General features: G+C 41.5%; 1 protein-coding gene across 2 annotated transcripts in view; it reads right to left on the bottom strand.

The window, feature by feature from the left end:
• Positions 1-12,998: 12,998 nt before the first annotated feature.
• LOC147619636 (diacylglycerol kinase 1-like) overlaps positions 12,999-21,844 on the bottom strand; it is a 174,638-nt gene continuing 165,792 nt past the window's right edge. For both annotated transcript variants that reach the window (XM_086773305.1, XM_086773306.1), the window contains one exon: positions 12,999-13,566. In XM_086773305.1, coding sequence (XP_086629431.1) covers positions 13,375-13,566 — 192 coding nt within the window. In that variant the 3' untranslated portion in view covers positions 12,999-13,374. The remainder of the gene's footprint in view (positions 13,567-21,844) is intronic.

Below are 21,844 nucleotides of genomic sequence, written 5' to 3'. Positions count from 1 at the left end.
TGCTTTATCTTGTGAGCAAATCGTGTTCTACAAGAAGAATCACTAGGTGGTCATTTATTCTTCCTGAATTTGACTTTATAGTGGTTGTGAGACCTAGTGGCAAGAAACATGTTACGATTGATCATTTATCTCGCATCCCTAATGGTGAAGCACCAACAAGAGTCGGTGAGGATCTACCGGATGCTACACTATTCAAGGTAGAGGCTATTCCACAATGGAGGAGAAAATCGTAAACCTTCTAGCTAATGGTTTTCTAAAAGGGAAGGAGTTACGAAAGGATCTAGTAAGAAAGTTGCTAAAAGAGAGCGAACCTTACTAACTTATTATTGGAAATCTTTATAAAAGAGGTAAAGATGACATTCTTAGACGTTACCCTTGCGAGGATGAATATCTCATGATCTTAGAACAGGCACCCCAACGGGTAGCACATTTTACAATAGAAATCACATCTGGAAAATAGTCCACTCACGGTACCGGTGGCCAACGTTTTTCACGGACTGGGTACTATTTATAAAAGGTTGTGATGAGTGCCAACTTTGTGCCAAGCGACAGAAGAATAACATAATTCCACTTACATCCTGTAAGACTCGACCAACCTTTTGAAAAATGGGACTTAGATTTCATTGGCCCTATTAGTCCTGCTACACGTGGCACACAAGCACGCTTTATCATTGTTTCCATAGATTATGTAACCAAATGGGATGAATCAAAAGCTTTATGAAAAGCAAATATCATGGTGACTACTAAGTTTCTTTACGAGAATATCATTACCCGATTTGGATGTCCACTTGAGCTAGTGACTGCTTAAGGTCAGTATTTCATTAACGATATTATCAAAAATATCACTAGCACATTCATGATGATGGCACACCACAAGTCAACACCATATTATCTATAGGTAAATGGTAAAAAAGAGAGTACTAACAAGGTTCTTATTTTGATATTGACAAAGACTATTGAGGCTCAGTTCACTAACTGGGATTCTAAACTCATAGCAACTTTACGAGCCTATCACACATCATACAAAGTTGTAATTAATTGCACACCCTTAAAGATAGTGTATAGACTTGAGGTAATAATACCTTGGGAGTTCTTGATCCCCAGCTTAAGGGTAGATGTAACTGAAAAGCTTGATGGTAATGAATTGGTTGACTAGTTGTTTGTTTTAGAACAACTTGAAGAGGAAAGACAAATTGCAGTGCAAAATATACTGACAGAGAAGGACCATAGAAAGAAGTGATTTGACCAAAATCTCAAGGACAGAGAGATCAAATCAAGAGATTTTGTACTTATATATGGGGTACGTAGTGAAAAATCCCAAATACACTGGAAAGGGACCATTTAGGGTTTGTGAAGTTACATAACAAGGTACTATACATGTTGAGACTCTTGATAGAGTTGAGACTGTCAGTTTCCTTAATGGTAGTAAGTTTAAGAAATACTATGGATATCTTATCGAAGAATCCTTACATGCTTCTCATGAAAAACAAGCTGCCAAGGAAAAGGCCACTCAAAAGAAGATCCAAGCCTAAGAGAAGGTAAGGGAAAGATGGATAAAACTTCAACAACATCAAGAAGCAAACCTTAGAACTACTGCACAAGCTTCTGTTGGAGAGGTAACATGGATGATCACATTCCACCTCTCAAAAGAAAACCTTCAACAACATTGAGAAGCAAATCTTAGAACTATTGCACAAGCTTATGTTGGAGAGGTAACATGGATGATCACATTCCACCTCTCAGAACACCCATTGAATTGCCTAGCCCTTATGGTGGTAAAGTTTCTATAATGCTATGCTTGACACATGGTGCTAGTCACAAACTACTCTTCTTTGCTACATGGAACCACTTGGGTAAACCTCAACTTGAAAAGTCTAACATGAGAATAGAGGGTATAAGTGCCAAAAATACCAAAGTACTTGATTTTCTTAAAACTATCATTTATAGTGATAACGGGCACTTGGTTGGTAGTTTGTTGGTCATGCCCACAAGAACTTTCAAAGAACATGTTGTTCATTGGATGGACCTGCATGATACTCAATGCGACATCGGCTAGGCCACAAGGAGTGTCTGAGTGTGGCAAAAAATCCCAACTCTATATTTTTACACTCCACGAACACTGCCTCAACATCAAATGCGTTTAACTAGAAATAAGCATTTGAATGCCGCAAGGAAAAATCCTCAACATCAACACAATCCAACGCCGTTCCCTCCACATTGACATCCACTTCACCACCACAAGGTTCTTCATCTTCAAGCTCCACATCTACATCTACCTCTATAAAGAACCAACTACCACCATGACAACAGCAAGGAAAGCCACAACCTACCCTTAAGTGGGTCCTAAAAGCTTCTCCACCAGTACTCACTCGTCAACCCACTATCAAGAAGCCCAAGAGGCACCACAACAAAAATCAATCCAAACCACAGGTTACCTCTCTCGATGGATTCCAACTCATCTTCTTCAAGCTCAAGTCTACTATGAGAGTAACACATGGATTTGGGTGCCACCCATAACCTCATCAACGAAAGAAATATCTACGGGCCGATCCTCAAAATTGTCCACTCACAATGCCAAAATCAACAAAGGGAAGAACCAAATCAAAATTAAACCTTCCTCACCAGTCTCTTAAAAGATTTGGATTCATAGGATTGTCAATAGGATGGAATGCACCTTAGGAAGGGGGATTCAGACCAAACATCTACAAGTGCCTCAATATCAAGCAAGGCTTCATCTACTAAAATACCTCTAGAAATCACCACCTTTCCAAAAACTTGATAGTCTAATCCACGCCTATGAAAGTCCCTTGCTAGCTTTAATCCTCGACAACCAACTACCATCAGAGCGGGCCAGGTGTACTCTTAAGAAAGACTCCCACATAGACAAGAGCTAGAAAGGATGGCTACAAAGGGCATACACAAGTCTTCGTGAAGTCTAAAGATGACATGAGACAGGAAGGGAGGCATTTCTATCAACTTATGTATCTGTGCCCCCTATACTCTTTACTCCCCAACCAACAATTCTTTATGCTCATATACGAAGGGAGCTTGTTGAAAAATGCTGACACCACAAAATGTGGAGTTGTACAACTATACACACTTATAAGAAATATACACACAAACTAACCTACACAGCAATTTTTCTTTTAAAAAAAGAGATGAGAAATGAGCATAAAAAGTAACAATTACAAAGAGAACGTTTAATCTCCAAAAAATCAACTTTTTTTAAGGATGTCTTGAGAAATGGATTTCTCTTGGTGCGACACCACTGTACCCATTTTGGATACCAAAAGTACAGAATGGTACTTTTAAGGGGAGTTAAGTATTCCTTACTTCCAAACCCACTCATGATATTTTTATGCATCCTTGGGTGAGATTTGTTGTGAGAGTGCATTTGTTGACTTATTTTGTTTACAAATCCAGCCCCTTGAACTATGTCATGATTGTGAGCGTCGCATGCGCTACCTTTGTTGCAATGTAGACCCTACTTTAGTAAGTATGGGACCGGACTTCTTCAATTCCTTGTAGGAATAACCCCATAGCAATAGGATGATTACAATGTTCTCTATTCAGTTGGGTGGACCCCATCAAGTGAGGATTGTCCAAGAGCAAGAGGTAGAGCAATGAAGGATGGAACATTATGCCTTAGCTCCATCACTCTATGATATTTTACTGCCACGAATTTACAGGTTTACTAGGGCCCGTCCATCAATGTAGCCTTCCACATCTCCACATTCAACCATCTTACAAGTCTTTTCTATTTGAGCAGGTGTATTCAAAACTTACTATTCATATATAGATCTTTTGCACTTTTGTACTTTTATTGTTCACTCGGAGAATGTTTGCATTGCACTTGAACTGGTCCTATTTTCTCTTAGTTGTTATCTAGATGAATATTAATGCTAGCATTTTTTCATACAAAGAGTCATAGTGTTCCTATTCTAGTATGTCAAGTACTCAACTCTATCTTTATTGAGCCCTCTTTAGCCATAATCTAACTCCCTAGGCAATTTGTGAGTGAAAGGATAGTTATTACAATCAATAGATAAATTAATTAATTAATTAAGAAAAATAAAAGAAAAGAGAATTCCAAGAAGAGAGCCATCACCATGTAGGATCATGGTAGGTCTTTGGGACACTAGCAATAGTACTGTTTTAGACCGATGCCTTGATTTTTCAAGAGTGGAACCTTGCATTTTTTCTCCTCTAGAAAATCATCACCATAAGACGTTCTTAGCGGTTCTTAGATACTCTTCGTGGAGGTCTTTGGGCCATTGCTTTGGTCTCCATGAGGTGGTGGCTTATCTCTATTTATTACAAAAAAAAAGCACCCAAAAAAATCAATCAATAAAAAAAATAAAATTCGTTCAAAGTAAAAACAACTTTTGCTATGTAAATAATTGTCTATTCATAAGAAATTTTGCTTCTAGACTTAGCATCTTGCTTTAGATGGTTCATGTGTATCATTGTGTTTTGAGACTGCAATCATAACCATAGGCTAGAAGACTTTGTACTTATTTATAAGTTAGATCCTCACCTCACATTTAGCTTCTTGTATTCATCTAAGGACACTTTTTCCCATGAGGTTTTTCCCCTTGGATAGCCCACCTTGCACTCATTCGTGTGCACACATTGCGCACAATTTGTATTACTTTATGCACATATTTTGGATGGTTTGAGGGGTGATGGGTATACCCACCATCTCTATAGTTTGTGCATTGTCCTCGAGCACTAGTACCATCAACCACATCAAAAGTCCACATCGAGTCAGAGGTATGTCTCTTGCAAACAAAAAGCCAGCAAGTCATATAAGGTATTTCCAGACATCTTAAGAATGGAGTTTTTAATTTTCCATCATTCAATTTGAGGTTTTTTAAAAATCTTGTGAAAATTGCAAAACTAAAGCTCTTGCACTCCACAAAAATTGGGGCTTTCTATAAAATCAGCCCTTTGGATCAACATGGAGTTCAATAAAAGCATCATAGCCATGAAGAAATTCAATGGTACAAATTTCCCTAGCTAGCAAACAAAGATCTTGTAATATCCCTCTTACCCATACAATTGTTTACTGTAAAAATTGCCAAACTATAAATTGTGTAAAAAGAGAAAATGAAAAAATTATGTGTTTTGTTAAGAAGTCTCAAGACCTTGATAAAATAAAAAATGTAAAGCGAGAATAGCCTTTTCCAAATGAAAATGGTAACCCCCATGTGAAAAAATAGAGAAAATTCCTCATGACCCCAGGTGCACATGTACACATTTTTGCACTCATCAAGGGTTGAGATATTGAAAGATAAGTAAATATAATTAATAAAAAATAAATTAGACCCTTGTCTAGTCTAGTAAATGTATTTGAAATAAAATGGTCAAGATTAGACTCTTGTTTAGACTAGTAAATATATTTGAAATAAAATGGTCAAGATTTTCGTGGTTAAAAAAATTAACTTAATAAGGGCGATGTCTAAGGTGTGCACATTTATTAATTTAATTAGGCTAAGGTTATTTGATCTAAGGCTATAAACCATGATTTTTGACAATATCACTATGGATTGGGAAAATGATCCACCCATGGTATTGGAACAGTGGAAAGTGGTAAGAGGTTCTGGCATATATGCATTAGACTATGGTTCAATCTAGCCACCGCCATAAACTAATGCTTGCCCATATTTTAACTAGAGTAGCAACCATTTTAACTAGTTCTCATTCATTCAAACTTAAACCGTGCTTTTTCGACCACAATTCAACTATTTAATCTCACAATTATGTCTAGTTGCATGGAAGGCTAAACCCAAGTTAGTGTGCATGCCTAGAGGGGTTGGATACCTATAAAATCCCCCTCCCCTAGGATGATAATTCATGGATTAGTAATTAGGAGAAGTCATTATCATTAAAATATCATTAAGGTGAGAATCAATAACATACTTAGTTCATTAATCATCATGGGAGTGATTAGGGTATCATAAAGAGTACCTAGAGTACTAGGGCTCATCATTTTTGCTAGGGTAATTGAGGGGACAAGAGTACTTCACCGAATTCAAGATGCAGTAGTAGTCACCAATGACAAAAAGAAGCTCCAAGTGATCCTACATCAAATTGGACACGGTCTTGTGCATAAAGGGGGATAGTCAAAGAAGGGCACAAATCCCCATAAAAAAGCTCACCTACTTCAAGAGCCCCCAAGCATCACATATTTCATCAAATAGTATATTGGTGACAAGTCTAGAATCCCAAAATGTTATATATATGCATTGGATTGTTTAAATTTACATAGTTTGACTTGAATAGTGTCAATATCAATAAATTCTTTTGAATTAAGTAAATAGATCTTTTTGGGAATATTCAAAACTCTATAAAAAGAATTAATTAAATAGATCCTCATGCATGTGAACCTTAGGATATTGTATAAATTGGAAATAAGGTTCTAGAGAAAAAACCTATGCAAGTAAAACGACCTTAGGAAAATCTTAAAAAATATCCTAAGCTCATAGTTAATTTAATTAAAAAGATATGCATATGTCTAATAGCCACCCAAATTAGGGTAGGTACTTGAAGGAATATGTAGAATGGTTACGCCTTAGGATTAGCGTAACCTTAAGGGTTTAATCTCAAAAAAATAGGCCAAAACTTTAGTGAGCAGTGGCCTAGAATTAGAGAGAGATGATGGAAAATTAGCACCCTAGAGTATACATATAGCTTACTTATGTCTAAATAAATATAGGTTAAAAATTTAAGGTAACTAGGAGTAAGAAATTAATGAGAAAAATCCAACAAGCCTAGATTAAGTATCTTGAAGAAAGATGATGTTAAGTATCTTGAAGAAAGATGATGGTGTGCAACTACACGCACGATTTTATTTCCAAGGATGAATTCTAGAAAGAGAAATTGTATGTGAGAAGTGCATTTAAAAATGTACATGGGCATAGGAGAGCACATGTTATAAAAATAAACCTTTAGCAAGGTAGAAACCTTAAGGTATTGTTAAATTGAGAAATTAAATACAACTGAAAATCAACCCAATAAAATGATCTTACTCTAGAGAGAGCGTCTCAAATTAAGATGGTAAATGTTTAAAGAAATGTGCCCCATTAGGAATGAAATAGAAGAAAAATGCCATATGAGATTAAAGTGTATTCTCCCTATTAGAGCAACAAAAAGATGAGAGAATCCTATTAAAAAAATTGTGTAATAGATTATAGAGACGAAAATTATCTCAAGAAGAAACTCTACAATTTGTTGAGTTTTTAGAAGAATTATCATAATCATTACCGAGATGAGAAACCAGAATGAATCCCAAGTGATAGGATCAAGGCATTGGAGATACCTCGTCAGATATGTACCACTGGAGAATTGTCATTTGGAGTTTCAATGGAGAGCAAAGGATGTCTCATCAGACTTGTGAAGGTTTACTCCTTCTCGAAGATGCATGTGTGATGCATGAATTGCTTGACCATGTTTTTTTACATGGTTTGAATAGCGTATTCATTGTATGCTCTTGTTGTGGAAGTATGTGAAGGTACCACAAAGGCGTATGTGATGCTGGGAGGATGTCATTCGAGTGGTGAGTCCTATCACGAAGATATTCACGTGAGACCTTGATCCATCTCGATGGTCATGGGTATACTACTATCACATAGTTGGTGTGAATGGGAAGATCCCTTTGTACTAGGCAGGGGAGTTGGACCACCCGTGTCACTCAGTTATGAACTCATGTGCGTTGGTTGGTTAGAGTGTTAGTACCTTTGGAGTGGTACGGTTGTCAGAAGTGACTCTATGATTTTGCACGATTGCAGGATCTAAGTGTGACTTATGGGCTCCTTGTTAGACGACATAGTGGTACCAAAGTGTTCAACCTCAGTAACGCATACTTTCCGGGTGTATGAGGATCACGATCATGGTGCTAGGAGATATTTGATAGGTTGTGATGCAGTGATATGGAGTGCATACTTTCCTGGTCTGAGGATCACAGTTGTGGTGCTAGTGGATATTTAATAAGTTGTGATGCAGTGATCTGCAATGTTATTTTCTCATGTACTTGAACAATGTTAAGAAAATTATTAAGTCTTAAGAAAAGAAAATTTTATAGTGGGAGTGCGTGTATGATCTCTTTCTTCTGCGCCGGGGAGGGATGCATAACATGGGTGTGTGAGTTTACGCCTACTCCATAGGCCCAATAGTTGGATGGCAAACTAGGCCCGCTGGGAGCGAATGGGATATAGACTGAGTCTATAGATCTGGTGGGAGCAGATAAAGGATAAACGACTTGAACAATGCTAAAAAAATTATTAAGTCTTAAGAAAAGAAAATTTTATCGTGGAGTGCCTGTATTATCTCTATATTTCTTAGTTTTTCTGTGGGGCTGTGTGCATAACACGAGTGTGTGAGTTTACGCCGACTCCATAGGCCCAATGGTCAAGTGGCAGGCAAGTGGCAAGCTAGACCTGCTAGGAGTGAATGGGGTCTAGACTGAGTCTGTAGATTTGGTGGAAGCAGATAAAGGATAAACGACTGGAAAGCAAGTGGTACAATAGAACCAAGCATACAGGAGCTTTCCAAATGAAACAAAAATTTGTTTGAAAAACTTAGAAACATGGGGTAAAACTAGGGAATTAGTTTATTAGGATGTAGGAATGATAGTCGGAATGTGTTGAGGTTGTCACCTTCATAATCGAGGAGTAAGACGTTGATTGAGCCCGGGGGAGCCACCAATCGCCTCTTACTTGTGAGAATTATCAGGTAGACATGTATCTGGAGGAGCCATACACAATTCCTAGTGTAAGGATTTTCTAGCAACTGCGTAAAGCATGTTGCTAGATAGCTGGACACTAAGCCATTGTGGTATGAAGCTCCTAGGTGAGACTCTTTACTCCATATCTTTCGCTGTAGTTATATCTAATAGGTATAGAGGGTGAGGGTCCTCATAGTTCGTATCGGAGCCAGATCATGAAAATGAAACTTATACTATTTTATTGTGTTTCTTTTCAGATGGCCACACGTTTTTGGATACCTGGATTATCCTAGGAGGATGACATGATAGCTTTCGTGTTCAAGCATTTATTATTTGGTCGCAATCTTGGCCTATTGCACACTGGGTGGGTTCACTCTAAGGCATTATGCCATAGGAGGTGCCACTTAGCTAGGGAGACCAGGCTACTCTACCTTCTCCACTTGCACACACTCCGTTGGAACACTATGCTAGCATGTTGTAAACAGATTGCACCGTGATACCACTTAATTCTTGACACCCTATGACATAATAAACAAGAAAATAACCAGAAGCACAAAGACACAACAATAAGAGAACATGACACAATAATGAGAGAATAAGACAATACTATAATCTAAAAAAGAGATTGTTCCACTAATAAGATGAACACTTTGGGTGCTACCAGAGTCACCTATATACAATGATGCATGTAGGCAGTAGCACCGCTATCGTGAATGAAGGTGGGAAAGTGTAGTAGCCATAAATGGGATGAGCTGTCGCGTGAATGAAGGTGAGGAAGGGTAGCCGTAAAAGAGGTGAGAAAGATACACATGGTAAAGGTGGCATGATTCACCAAGTAAGGCCGGCTAGAGGTTGCCTACCCACCGAACACTTCATTGCCCTCGGTGAAGCATGGCAGGTTAGAAAATATGAAATGGTAGAATAAAAAACTGAGACTATATTGAAGTAGTGAAGGGGAAAAAGAAAATACCAAAATGCTATAGGTATGTACAATTGATGGAAATTCATGTTGCCATTGAACATCAAGGCCAAATTTTGTTATTCAAGCACACCTACAATCTATTAAGGTAAGCGATTTAAGCTTTTAATTGCTTCTGGAAGTAAACATTCTTTCATTTCGTTTGGTTGCTTGTGGAAGTTAGAATTCACAGACAGGGTAAACCCATGCAAGTCGAATTGGCTAGTGGAAAATTGCTCCTCACATACCATGAGACGAACAACCTCCAATTCTCTATGGACACAAGAACTTAACAAAATGTGAATTCAAGGTTCTGCCATTAGGAGTGTATGATGGTATTCTCAATATGGATTGGCTTACTCAAAATCAAGCAGATATCCACTGCTATAAAAAGATCATCTCTTTTCTGGATCTTCATAAGACCAAGGTCCAAGGGATTAGAGTAACAGGCTCTCCGAATTCACAACTTGTAAAGCCATGCATGTGATAAAGGGACATAGAAAGGAGGAGGCAATTTATGTGGTAAAACTTAACTCTATTGGAAAAGAGTCAAATTTATATGAACCTCAATGGCTAAGTGAATATGCTGATGTATTTCCTAAAGAGTTGACAAAAAACCTCACGATTCGAGAAGTGGATTGTGAGATAGAACACATACCTGGTGCACAACCGACTACAAAAAGAGCTTACAAAATGGTTGTTCCCAAAGTAATCGAGCTTAGGGAGCAAATAAAGTAAACTCTTGGAGCATAAATTTTTTCAACCAAGTGTATCCCCATGGGGTGCGCCAATTCTTTTTCAAAAAAAGAAAGATGGAACATTAAGGTTATGCATTGGCTATAACGGTTTGAATCAACTCATAGTCAAAAATAAATACTTGATACTAGAATAGATGAGCTTTTGGATCAGCTATACACGGAGCAAAAATGCTCACAAAGATTGACTTGAGGTTTGGATATCATCAGAATCAATAAACAAAATAGATCAAAGATAACTTTTAACACAAGGTATAGACATTACGAATTTACTGTGATGCACTTTGGTCTTACAAATGCTCTTACAACACTCAATCAATTGATGCAATAGATTTTTAAAGAGTATCTGGATGATTTTGTTATGGTAGTCTTAGATGACATCTTGGTTTATTCCAAAAATGTTGTTGACCACCATGAGAAACACGTCTGAAAAGTCTTAAGACATCCTAAGGAAGCACATACTCTTTGTAAAGAAGAATAAGTATTTTTCATAAAGCATATTGAATGTTTGGGGTTTATTCTGCCTAAAAATGGTTTTTTCATAGAGCATATTGAATATTTGGACTTTATTGTGTCTAAAAATGGAATCTCAGCTGATCTTGCTAAGGTGCAAGCTATTAGAACCTAAGACTGTAAAGGAAGTTCGAGGTTTACTTGGTCTAATAGGATGGTACCAAATACTTATCCAAAGATTTGCCAAGATCACTTCACCCCTAATAGCTCTTCTTAAAAAGAATGTGTCATTTGAGCGTGCCAGAGTGCATTTGACAAGTTGAAGACTGCCTGTTGAAATTGCCAAAGTTTGGCAAACTTTTTGAGGTGATTACTGATGCAAGTGGTTTTGCAATTTGGGGGATCCTCACAGTCAATATCATATGCAATCAGTAAAGGATATTATGATTGCTTCGGACATGCAGAAGAAACAGTATGACAATCTGAAGACATCTAGCCATGAGTTCGAAGAGGGTGACATGGCCTTCCTTTGTGTGTGACGCAAGAAGAGCTCTCTATCCTTCGGAAAATACAAGAAGTTATCGCCAAGATATTGTAAACCTTACGTCATCACAAGGAAGATTGGAGATCAAGCATATGAGCTTTTTCTCCCTTTGCATCTTAAAGTTCATGTTTTTCATGTGTCTTTTAAATAAGTATCACCCAAATCCTGAGCACATCTTAGAAGATGATCAAATAATCATGCTTGTCCCAAGGCCAACTAAAGCTAGAACTAGAAGAAATCTTGGATGAAAAAAAAAGCCATAAAGGAAGAGAATACTTAGGTAAAGAATATAAGATCTCTCTTAACCTTACAAATTGTTTATTGTAAAAATTGCCAAACTATGATGGTTAGCTAGTCATGCTTCATGGTGCCTATGACTACATGGTGGATGCCCTATTCAGATATCTACATTGGATCATGGTAAGTGGGAATGGACTGATGCGACCAACCCTATGAAGAGCATACCTTTCTTCAGCTACACTGTGCCAAAGAGTTCCCTCTTAGGCCTCAGTGGGAGGCATATGACATTACACCCCCATTCAAAGGAGATTCTCTGTGAGAATCTGACACTCTTACAGGAGACGCAAAGTAATCTACTTCTGGTTGTTTCTACACAGTGGGTTGCCCATCACCTAGTGGAGATCTACTTTTGGCGTGGACCCCTCTTGTCCTAGATGCCCAACTCCATCCGAGATAGTGTATCATTGCTTATGGAAATGCAAAGGAACCCAAAGGGTCTAGGATCTATAGCCCAACTCTTGGGCAGATTGAAGAGTGATCCTATCTATATTACTTGGGGTGCTATTGCATGGTTGATTCAATCTGGCCCAGAGCTTATTTTTAAGGCAAGGGAGTTGATCATGTTATACTTATCCGTAGGGGGCATAGCTTGCTTTGGGATATCCCCCAATCACTACACACCACCTTCACTGACTATTGACACCACCACGTAGATTATTGCTAGTATCACGGCATGGCATATCTAGAAGGCCAGATACTCAAAGGCCTTGGAGTTATTCAGGTTTATGATACTAATGTATTTGCGGTATTTGGAGTGACATCGTTCATACTCTTTTGGCCACTTGTCCTGCATACAGGGATCTTCTAGAGCTGGGTAAACCAAGTGCAGTAGATTTATGAGAGTGGAACCATGGTATTTTCTTCTCCTCCACTCCTATGGGGTTTTTATGGCAGCATAGTGCCCCCAAATGGTTGAGATCTCGCTGCCTTTGGTTTGAGATCTCCCTTTGTATGATTTTATTTTAGCTAAATAAAGTCTCCTTTCTGAAAAGGAAAATGTGTTACAATAGGTAACCGAGTCGTGGAAAATGAAGAACAAACTAGCTAGCTTTCATTTGTAATCATGTGAAAATACAAGATAATCATGTGAGTACAAGGTGATAACCTGAAACCCCGTTACTCCTAGCTAATAAAAGAAATACTCACTTCATGGATACAAGGTATCATCCAAAATTGAGCAAGGGGGAATGGAGTCACTCTGAGAGAAGGGTTGGGGAGGAGGATAAAGTAAGAGAAGAAATGAATGCATGTGAGAGACCCAAGTAGTAAAGCTAGTGAACTACTAATAACTGAACCTGTAAAAACACTTCACAAATGCAAAGCGTATAGCCCTCAACAAAAGGGGCAATGCCAACAAGGTGCATGAAAAATTTATCAACAGTTAGGCACTGCAGTCACAAAGGGAAGTTATGGTGATGCATGTGCAACCCCCATGCTTTCTGCTAGTGTGCTTGGTCCAGTTGTGAAGTCCTAAGATCTATGAAATTTGCCTTAAATCATTCTCGCAATTCTCGTTTGAAATTACAAAAGCTTCGGGTTCACGTTCGCTATGAGTGATGAGCTCTTCAACAACGTAAGACTTCTGCATGTCCACATGCATGCATCCTACAAGACTCATAGCTGATCACCATGCACTCTCTTATGTAAGGGCATCCACCGTAGAGTTTTTTGCAATACATTTCTCTGTTGCAAGTACTAGAGCTTGACCTTGGTGCGAAATTTCTATAATGGTTAAGGTGTCCTTGGTTGGAAGAGGCTGTAGCCAAGGTTCTCCGTCCATCCTCATGTATGTGTGGTTCACAGCACTGACCTCCATTCTAACTCTGTGTGCCTGCAACAAAGCAGCAATATATTGGCAATCATCATGCTTATTCAGAAAGAAAGATGGATTTAGACTCTTCATCTGTAATATCACTGAATGAAACAGCATAACCAGAGAAAGTCCTTAACATGCCAAAAAGATTACAAAAGTTTTCATCACTGCAGAAAGTTCTCCCCTGTTCTCCTCTTTCTGCTTTTCCCTGTCATCCCCTTCCACCCCCATTTCCCCTCTTTTTTGCCCCGGCCTCTACTGCAGCACTGCTTCCCCTGTTTTGTCCTTCTGCGCTTGTTTCTGCCTGACTCCATGTTCCAGACCTGTTTTCACTGCACCTCCACCCGCACCCTCTTGCTGCTCTCTTAATTCGCATGTGCATTTTGTAATAGCTGAGACACCCTTGGTTCTTCCCCTTCGGAGGACTCACTGGCAGTGGCAGTGGCCATTTCTTGAGCGGCAAGACTCCCTCCCCTTCGAGTGCTCGTTGCCTTGCCAAAGAACTGTTGAAATATGCACCAAACACATCCCTAGAAGGATGGGGACAAATGGACCATGTACATGTGAAAGGGACCAAATCACTTAGCTTGTGGGTGAAGCTTCTCTAGCACGTAGTTTTGTGTTGAACCACTTGTTTTGAAGAAACCACTAGGTGGTATTGAGTTGTATGGAATCTATAAAAGGGCACTTTTGCCCAACATTGTTCTCTTTTGTGTGTATACATCATTTTACACTATTCTTCTTTATCATGTGTTTTAACCTAGCACTAGTATTTGATCTACCATAGCCAACTTGCACGTGGCTTTCAATATTTCAACATGGTATCTTGGAGCAAAGAATAGGTAGGGATCCTAGGACGACCTCAACCCCAAATCAACCTCAAATTAGGTCACATTTAATGATATCTTATCTTCTGCACTAGATTCCAAGCTGCCAGCCATACCCCCAGCTGGTGGAGGCTTCAGTGCTCTCAGCTCCTTCAACCATTACCCCACCAAACTTGGTGGGCCTCTCCTCTGACTCTAGGCGCCCAGGCCCACACCCGCAATTGTGCCGAAACAGTCACGCCAGCCGCACCATTGTCTTTTCCCCCAAATTGCTTTCGTTTTCTGCACAATCGTGGTCGTACAATTCATTCGGCGTCTAAAGCCCGCCATTCTCTAATTCCTCTTACGAGGTGATGCACCCCTATCTTTCCCTAAAAGGGCTTGGCAAATGGTCCTTCTATTGAGGAGAACCAATCAATTTATCAGGGCTGGGTACTCTCACAGCCATAGCCAAATCCTTAACCTCTTAATTAGTGATTAGTTATCACTAATCTCACTAATTCCTTGTCTAAATAAGCTCTCTCTCAGTATTTGGTACTCCCCTAATCCTAATGTTGGTGTTGGCCTCCCTTGTAAGACCCAACAAGGTTCTCGAAATCAAATCTAAGCCGCTTCCAAGCCTTTCACAAGCTTCTAGTTCAAGTCTCTCATTCACTAAGAGCTTCAATCTTCAAGGTGACTCAAGTTTGAGTCAAACCCTCTTCAAATACTTACTCTCAAGTGTGTTGCTCAACTCTTTCAACCCTAATGGCCTCACATGACACTACCTTCCGCTTCAAGGGGCGAAATTTCCACACTTGGCAAACCCGCATCAAGCTCATTCTCATGAAGAAAGGCCTATGGAGCATCACAAGTAGAAAGGAGAAGAAGCCAAGGGACCAAGCTACTATTCCGGCATGGGAGACCAAAGATGACAAAGCAAGAGCCATCATAACTCGAGTTGGATGATACATACATTCACCATGTGGATGGGTGTGAATCTTCCGAGGCTTCATGCGGGCAATCATCATAATCAGTGGTCTCCCCATTTGCCTCCATCCCTCATCTGTCCCTCTCTCAGATCTGTGATGTACGCTGGGCCCCCAAATTGGAGCTCCGTACAAGAGGGTTGGTGTGACCAGCGTATCAAATAGCCACAATTTGGTGCATAGCTCCTGAAACTGTATGTGTGCACATTGCCTCTCAAGTGCCCCCAAGGCTGCATGCCCTCGAGCTAATCTAGCTGCTGTTGCCTCCTTCAGGGAGAAACGCAGTACTGTGAAAGTAACTCCCAAGTAGACATATGACCTGACGTACTCTACCAGCTCCCCTCGGAAAGTGAATTGAGGCTCTAATCTCGTCACCCATGCATGTGTGGTGTTAAACACCATAACCTTGGTTTTCCCAAGGTTCACTGTCAGATCTCTATCTGCACAGAAAGCCTGTAATGCATCCAGGTGTCTCTGTTATCCCTCCGGAGAGTGTGAGATTAGAACAATATCATTAGCATATAACAACATGGGTATCAACACCCCCGCGAGGCATGCCCCTGGGCCTCCCAATCTGTCTACATAATCAGAGACCGCATCAATGTACAGTCCAAAGAGGGTGGGCGATAGCGGGCATCCTTGCTTCACCCCTATCGTGTTGGTCACCCTATCAGATAGTCCACCTGGAGCTCGGACTTTGCCTGTCACAAACTCATACAAAGCATACATCCCCCACTGCATATCCTCAGGTAACTCAATGTCATGCAATCTGTGCATAAGCCTGGCACGTGGTACGGTATCGAAGGCTTTGCGAAAGCCCACAAAGCAACAGTATATCCTTCTCTTCTGTGCCCTGCCCTCTTCAATAAGTGCCCGAAGTGTCAGTATGTGATCCAAGGTAGTAAATCCTCTCTTGAAGCCAGCTTGTCCATGTGCTCCATGACCATGCCCCTTTGCCCATCGGCTCAGCTCCGACTCCAATATAGAGCCATATAGTTTGGCCAAGTAATGACCAATCAGGATCATCCTGTAGTTGCCTGGTACCATGGCGTCCCCAATCTTAAAGAGTGGTACAATGATATGCTCTGTCCAACTTGTCGGGAAACCCTCACAAATGCTACGATTACACACATGTACGATGAGCGGAGCAAAAGTGTCTCGTGCATATGAGAAGTGCTCTCCAACTAGCCCATCATGATCATGTGCCTTTCCATTCTGTAACCTGCCTATCGCATCTAGCACCATCCGCATAGTAAAAAAGGTGCTGCTAGCCGGTCTAGCTCCCAGTGGAGGGGAGGTGGGGGGCTGTCCTGGTGCATCATATAGCTCTGTAGCATAAGTATGCCATGCCTCAGGTGCAGTAATCGGAGTACCAGGTTGCCTCTCCTGAAACATCTTCCATGCCCTCTTGCTGTCCTTCCCCAGGAAGAGTTGGTAGATCTCCTCCTCTAGCTTAGCCAGATAGGCTCGTTTCTTCCTCCGCACAAGGCACCGAAAGATCATGCTGGCCTGTCTATGCGTGTGAGTCACAATGGCAATCTCACGCTGTGGCTGTGCTCGTGTCTCACGACACTCATCATCATACCAACTGTTCTGTGGGGCAGTGCTGCGGGGGTGGGTGGATGGGATCATAGTGCAGGGAAACACATATGAGGCGGATGCATGTAGTACACCTGCCAATCCTCTCGTGATCTCGTCCAGAGGGCTATGCGGGTCTAAAGAGAACAAGCCATCAGATACTGCATCTTGGTAAACCCCAACTGTCTCACGTGTAAACTGATATCTCGAGTAGCTAGGTAGATGAGTGGCCCATCTCTCGGGGATCTACCTACTAGTGTGATACTCAAGTATGCATGATCGATTGCTATGCCAATAGGCCTACTGGAAATTGTGAAACCCCGCACATCAGGTATCAATGAAGGAGATCCCATCAAGTAGTCCACTGTGCTCGCTCCCCCTTTAGAGTTCCAGTGTGTGAGAGCATCTGATCCTTGCCACCTCGATAAGCCATTGTATATGACCAACCCATGTGCACTCCCGAGTGTGAGAAAATGCCTGCCATAATCTGTAATCTCCCCCTCATCCTGTGCTGATCTCTGCAACCCTACATCCTCTGCCGTGATCTCCCGGTACATAGCCTCTTGAATATCATACAGCTTTGTCTGCTCTATGCCTGTACGTGCATTAAAGTCTCCCAAGAGTAATATATCTCACATGCTGGCAAACCTCATGACATCATCATATAGTGGTATATAGGGCTACTCTCCGGATGGTGCAAACCTGGAGTGCGCTGGGGAAAAGTAGCATACCGCCACATATAGCTCGCGGAGCCCCCCTCTACATATTCGGACCCACATGTACCTCGCATCTGCATCTCTATGTACCACATGTATTTTGTCACGAAGCTCCTCCCTGTAAAGTATCGCCACTCCTCCAGATCCTTTGGTATCTCCCACTGTGCGTGGCTGAGGGCGGAAAACTGATTCCCATCTATAACCTCGTACGTCAGGAAGCCTCTTGTTTGTGCACTGATGGGTCTCCGTATACATAGCAATATCACTCTGTCTGAAAGTATCCTCAAAGTATCTTGCATCTGTTCTAAGGGCTCCGTTGCAATTCCACATCCTGAATCGCAAGGTCTCGTACGCCGCGCACCGTCAAGCGGGCCTCCCCTCTGTAATGATGACTTGGCCATCTCTGTATACCGCCCATTTTCCCTCTTTCCTTGCCTCAAGCACACGCGGCGTGTGTTCCTTCCGGTGTGCTATTTGTGCCGGTGTAAGGTCCTCATCCAAATAAATCTTTTCCCCCTTAAGGGCCATCCTTTTGGAGAGGAAGACCTTCTTCTTCTCCAAGTCGCCAAACCTGTTGATCAATATCTTCACCCTGATTTCAGGTACATCAGTGGCTCCAATTTTTGCTGCAAGAGATTTTGCATCCTCTTGGGGATTTCCCTTATCTTCCCACCCAACTACATGTACATGTAAGGCACGTGCCCGTCTCTTGGCTTCCTCTTCCAATGTAGCATTCATCACCTCTACTTTATTGACTGGTGGATCCTTCTGTTTTTTTACTACTTCAATCCATGGGTTGACTTCCTCAATTTGTTTCTTTGTGGCACTGGCAATTTCAGCAAATGAATGCATTTCCTTCTCACCTGCAGCCACTTTTGCCTTACATGATTCCAAAGTGTTTTGCATTTCTGTGATGTCTTTTTCGCGATCAGCCATACACGTCTTCAAAGTGCCTTCGTACCATGCAACTGTTGTGCTAATCTCTCGGAGCATGTCATCCTTCCATTTCTGCATCTCTTTTTTCATTTCCGTGTGTCTCAAGGCTTAGGCTAATTCCATCTCAACCCGTACTTAGGCTAGCATTTCTCCCTTCAATTGGACATATATCTCTTCCTTCAGTGTTTCGTATATCACTTTCCTTTGGGCATGCATCTGCTCGGTCCATTCCTTTTCCAGCTCCTGTCGCATGGTGTTCATCTCTGTCCTTATGTGAAGTTGTATCTCCTCATACAACATATGCAACAGAGTATTTTGAGTGTGCTACTCTCTCTCTTTTTTTTTTTTTCGTGAAATGGTGTTTTATATTATATGTAAAAATGTACATCAGCCACATGGCTCACACAGAACCTATGGCCCCAAACAAAATCCCCACAAAAGATCCTCTAAAGGATCATGACCATGCAAACCTGTACACTAATAAGAAAGCCTCCTAGCCAAATAAGCATCCCAGATAAAAGCATCAAAGATGAGCCAGCCGAGCCGCCGTAGACCATAACGAAATAACATCTGCATCCAGTAGTTGAGCTGAGAGAAGAGAAGAAAACTGCCAAAGCAGCAAACCGCGGATACGTAGAATGTGCCCATGTATTCCAGACAAGGAATCAAAAATGAACCCATTCCGTGTAGTCCAAATATGCCGAAAACCTGTCCATCTAAGGAAATGGAATATCACAAGGTGACTGTCCGAAGTAATGACTTGAGGACAAATCCCAAATATCCACTGATGAGCCGAAACAGTAGACCTCTCTACTGCCTCCCAAGCGCGAGAGACAAAAGACCAAATTTGACGGGCCACTGGACAACTCATGAACAGATGCATAACTGTTTCAGTGCATGTCGTGCAGAAGAAGCAAGAGGCCAATGTAATTTTACGACGGCTGACCTGATCCCGTGTAGGGAACCCTCCCACCAACATCCTCCAAATGAAAACCTTACCTTGGTAAGGGAGTTTAGACTGCTAACCACGCATCAGAGTTTTCTGCCACCATGATTTAGACTTGTGCAATCCCCACACCTTATTGGCCTTGGCTGAAACCCAATCTTTCTCTGATACAAGCTTATGATAGACTGTGCTACTCTCTCTCTCTCTCTCTCTCTCTCTCTCTCTCTCTCTCTCTCTCTCTCTCTCTTTTTTTTTTCCGTGAAATGGTGTTTTATATTATATGTAAAAATGTACATCAGCCACATGGCTCACACAGAACCTATGGCCCCAAAAAACCCCCCACAAAAGATCCTCTAAAGGATCATGACCATGCAAACCTGTACACTAATAAGAAAGCCTCCTAGCCAAATAAGCATCCCAGATAAAAGCATCAAAGATGAGCCAGCCGAGCCGCCGTAGACCATAACGAAATAACATCTGTATCCAGTAGCTGAGCCGAGAGAAGAGAAGAAAACTGCCAAAGCAGCAAACCGCGGATACGTAGAATGTGCCCATGTATTCCAGACAAGGAATCAAAGATGAACCCATTCCGTGTAGTCCAAATATGCCAAAGTCCTGTCCATCTAAGGAAATGGAATATCACAAGGTGACTGTCCGAAGTAATGACTTGAGGACAAATCCCAAATATCCACTGATGAGCCGAAACAGTAGACCTCTCTACTGCCTCCCAAACACGAGAGACAAAAGACCAAATCTGATGGGCCACTGGACAACTCATGAACAGATGCATAACTGTTTCAGTGCATGTCGTGCAGAAGAAGCAAGAGGCCAATGTAATTTTACGATGGCTGAGCTGATCCCGTGTAGGTAACCCTCCCACCAACATCCCCCAAATGAAAACCTTACCTTGGTAAGGGAGTTTTGACTGCCAACCACGCATAAGAGTTTTTTGCCACCATGATTTAGACTTGTGCAATCCCCACACCTTATTGGCCTTGGCTGAAACCCAATCTTTCTCTGATACGAGCTTATGATAGATCTGGTTAGCTGAAAGTGATATCAAGTCACCAGATTTACATAGTGCCCAATCAAGCCAAGGCTGATCTGCAGATGGCCGAGGCAATGGAGTAACAGGCTCAACTGCATACATGATGTCAACCCATAGTGGCTGAAATGTCCGAGGAACCCTAAAGTGCTGCCGAATATGACGAAACGAATATAGCCTATCACGACCAGGTATCACAGCATCTCGGATTCTAACCAAGCCTAACCTGACCATGCAGTTGAGTCGTATGCGTGAAGCATCTCTGTCTGGCCAAACAATGACACGCGACTCCACAAAAGTTTCGAACTGCAAAGAGTTCAAAAGTAGTCTTTCATGACCAGGATCCCACCGAGCCAATAGTAGAACTTCATGCCAAGAAAGGAGAATATGCGATAAAATGTGAGATGAGCGAATACGGACAGGATGAGCCGCATTCACAATGTCCCACCATGAAGCCTGCACACGTGTCCGTCCATGTGACAATCCCTCCAACTCAATCAAGTCACGAGCCATGAATACCCAAAGCTGCTCTTGCAAACACATATCCTGAAAAAGTGCCCACCTACGCGCCACCATATGCAAGCGGACATCCAGTAAAGCAGCCCCACCCATTCTTTTGGGCGTCGTAATGTGATTCCAAGCTATCCATGTTTGACCCATAATATTTCCTTGCCTCTTCCACAGCATAAACCGAATGGGAGCAACCAAACGGAGAAGAGATTTGTGCGTCCAAGGTAGCAAAGGCAAAAAATAGGAAATCATGCTAAGCATAATAACCTGAGCTACCTTAACCCTCACGTGCATAGGCCACCCTTGAGCTTTCCAATACACAAATTTATCCGAGATCCGAGCAGAAATCCAAGCAAGAAGCGCTTGGGGGTCCACATCCACACCCACCGGATACCCAAGATGACGAACAATGTCTCCTGTATGCACCACACGGCCTTGCCACCCTAATGCCTCAAGATCAAATTCCGTGCATACAATGAGGGCTGATTTTGTTGAATTTATTTTCAGCCCAGAAGCCAATGCAAAATTATTCCAAGCTTCCATTGCTCGATCTATATTGGCTTTTTCGGCCCTGAGAAACATAAAAGTGTCATCCGCAAGGGCTTGAGCAACCAATTGCTTGCCATGAGGGAGATGCAAACCAACCACTTCACCATGCGATGCCATAGCATCTAGGCGAGATAACATAGGATGAGTGGCAATGGCAAAGAAAAGAGGGCTAAGAGGACAGCCCTGTCGGAGAGAACGGGTGAGAGAAATGCCATCCGAAA

This window comes from Cibotium barometz, chromosome 33 (assembly GCF_041138505.1).
Source record: "Cibotium barometz isolate CiBa-2024 chromosome 33, ASM4113850v1, whole genome shotgun sequence".
Classification (NCBI taxonomy): Eukaryota; Viridiplantae; Streptophyta; class Polypodiopsida; order Cyatheales; family Cibotiaceae; genus Cibotium; species Cibotium barometz.
Note: the sequence above shows the minus strand (reverse complement) of the source record. Positions and strands in the feature narration are given on the sequence as shown.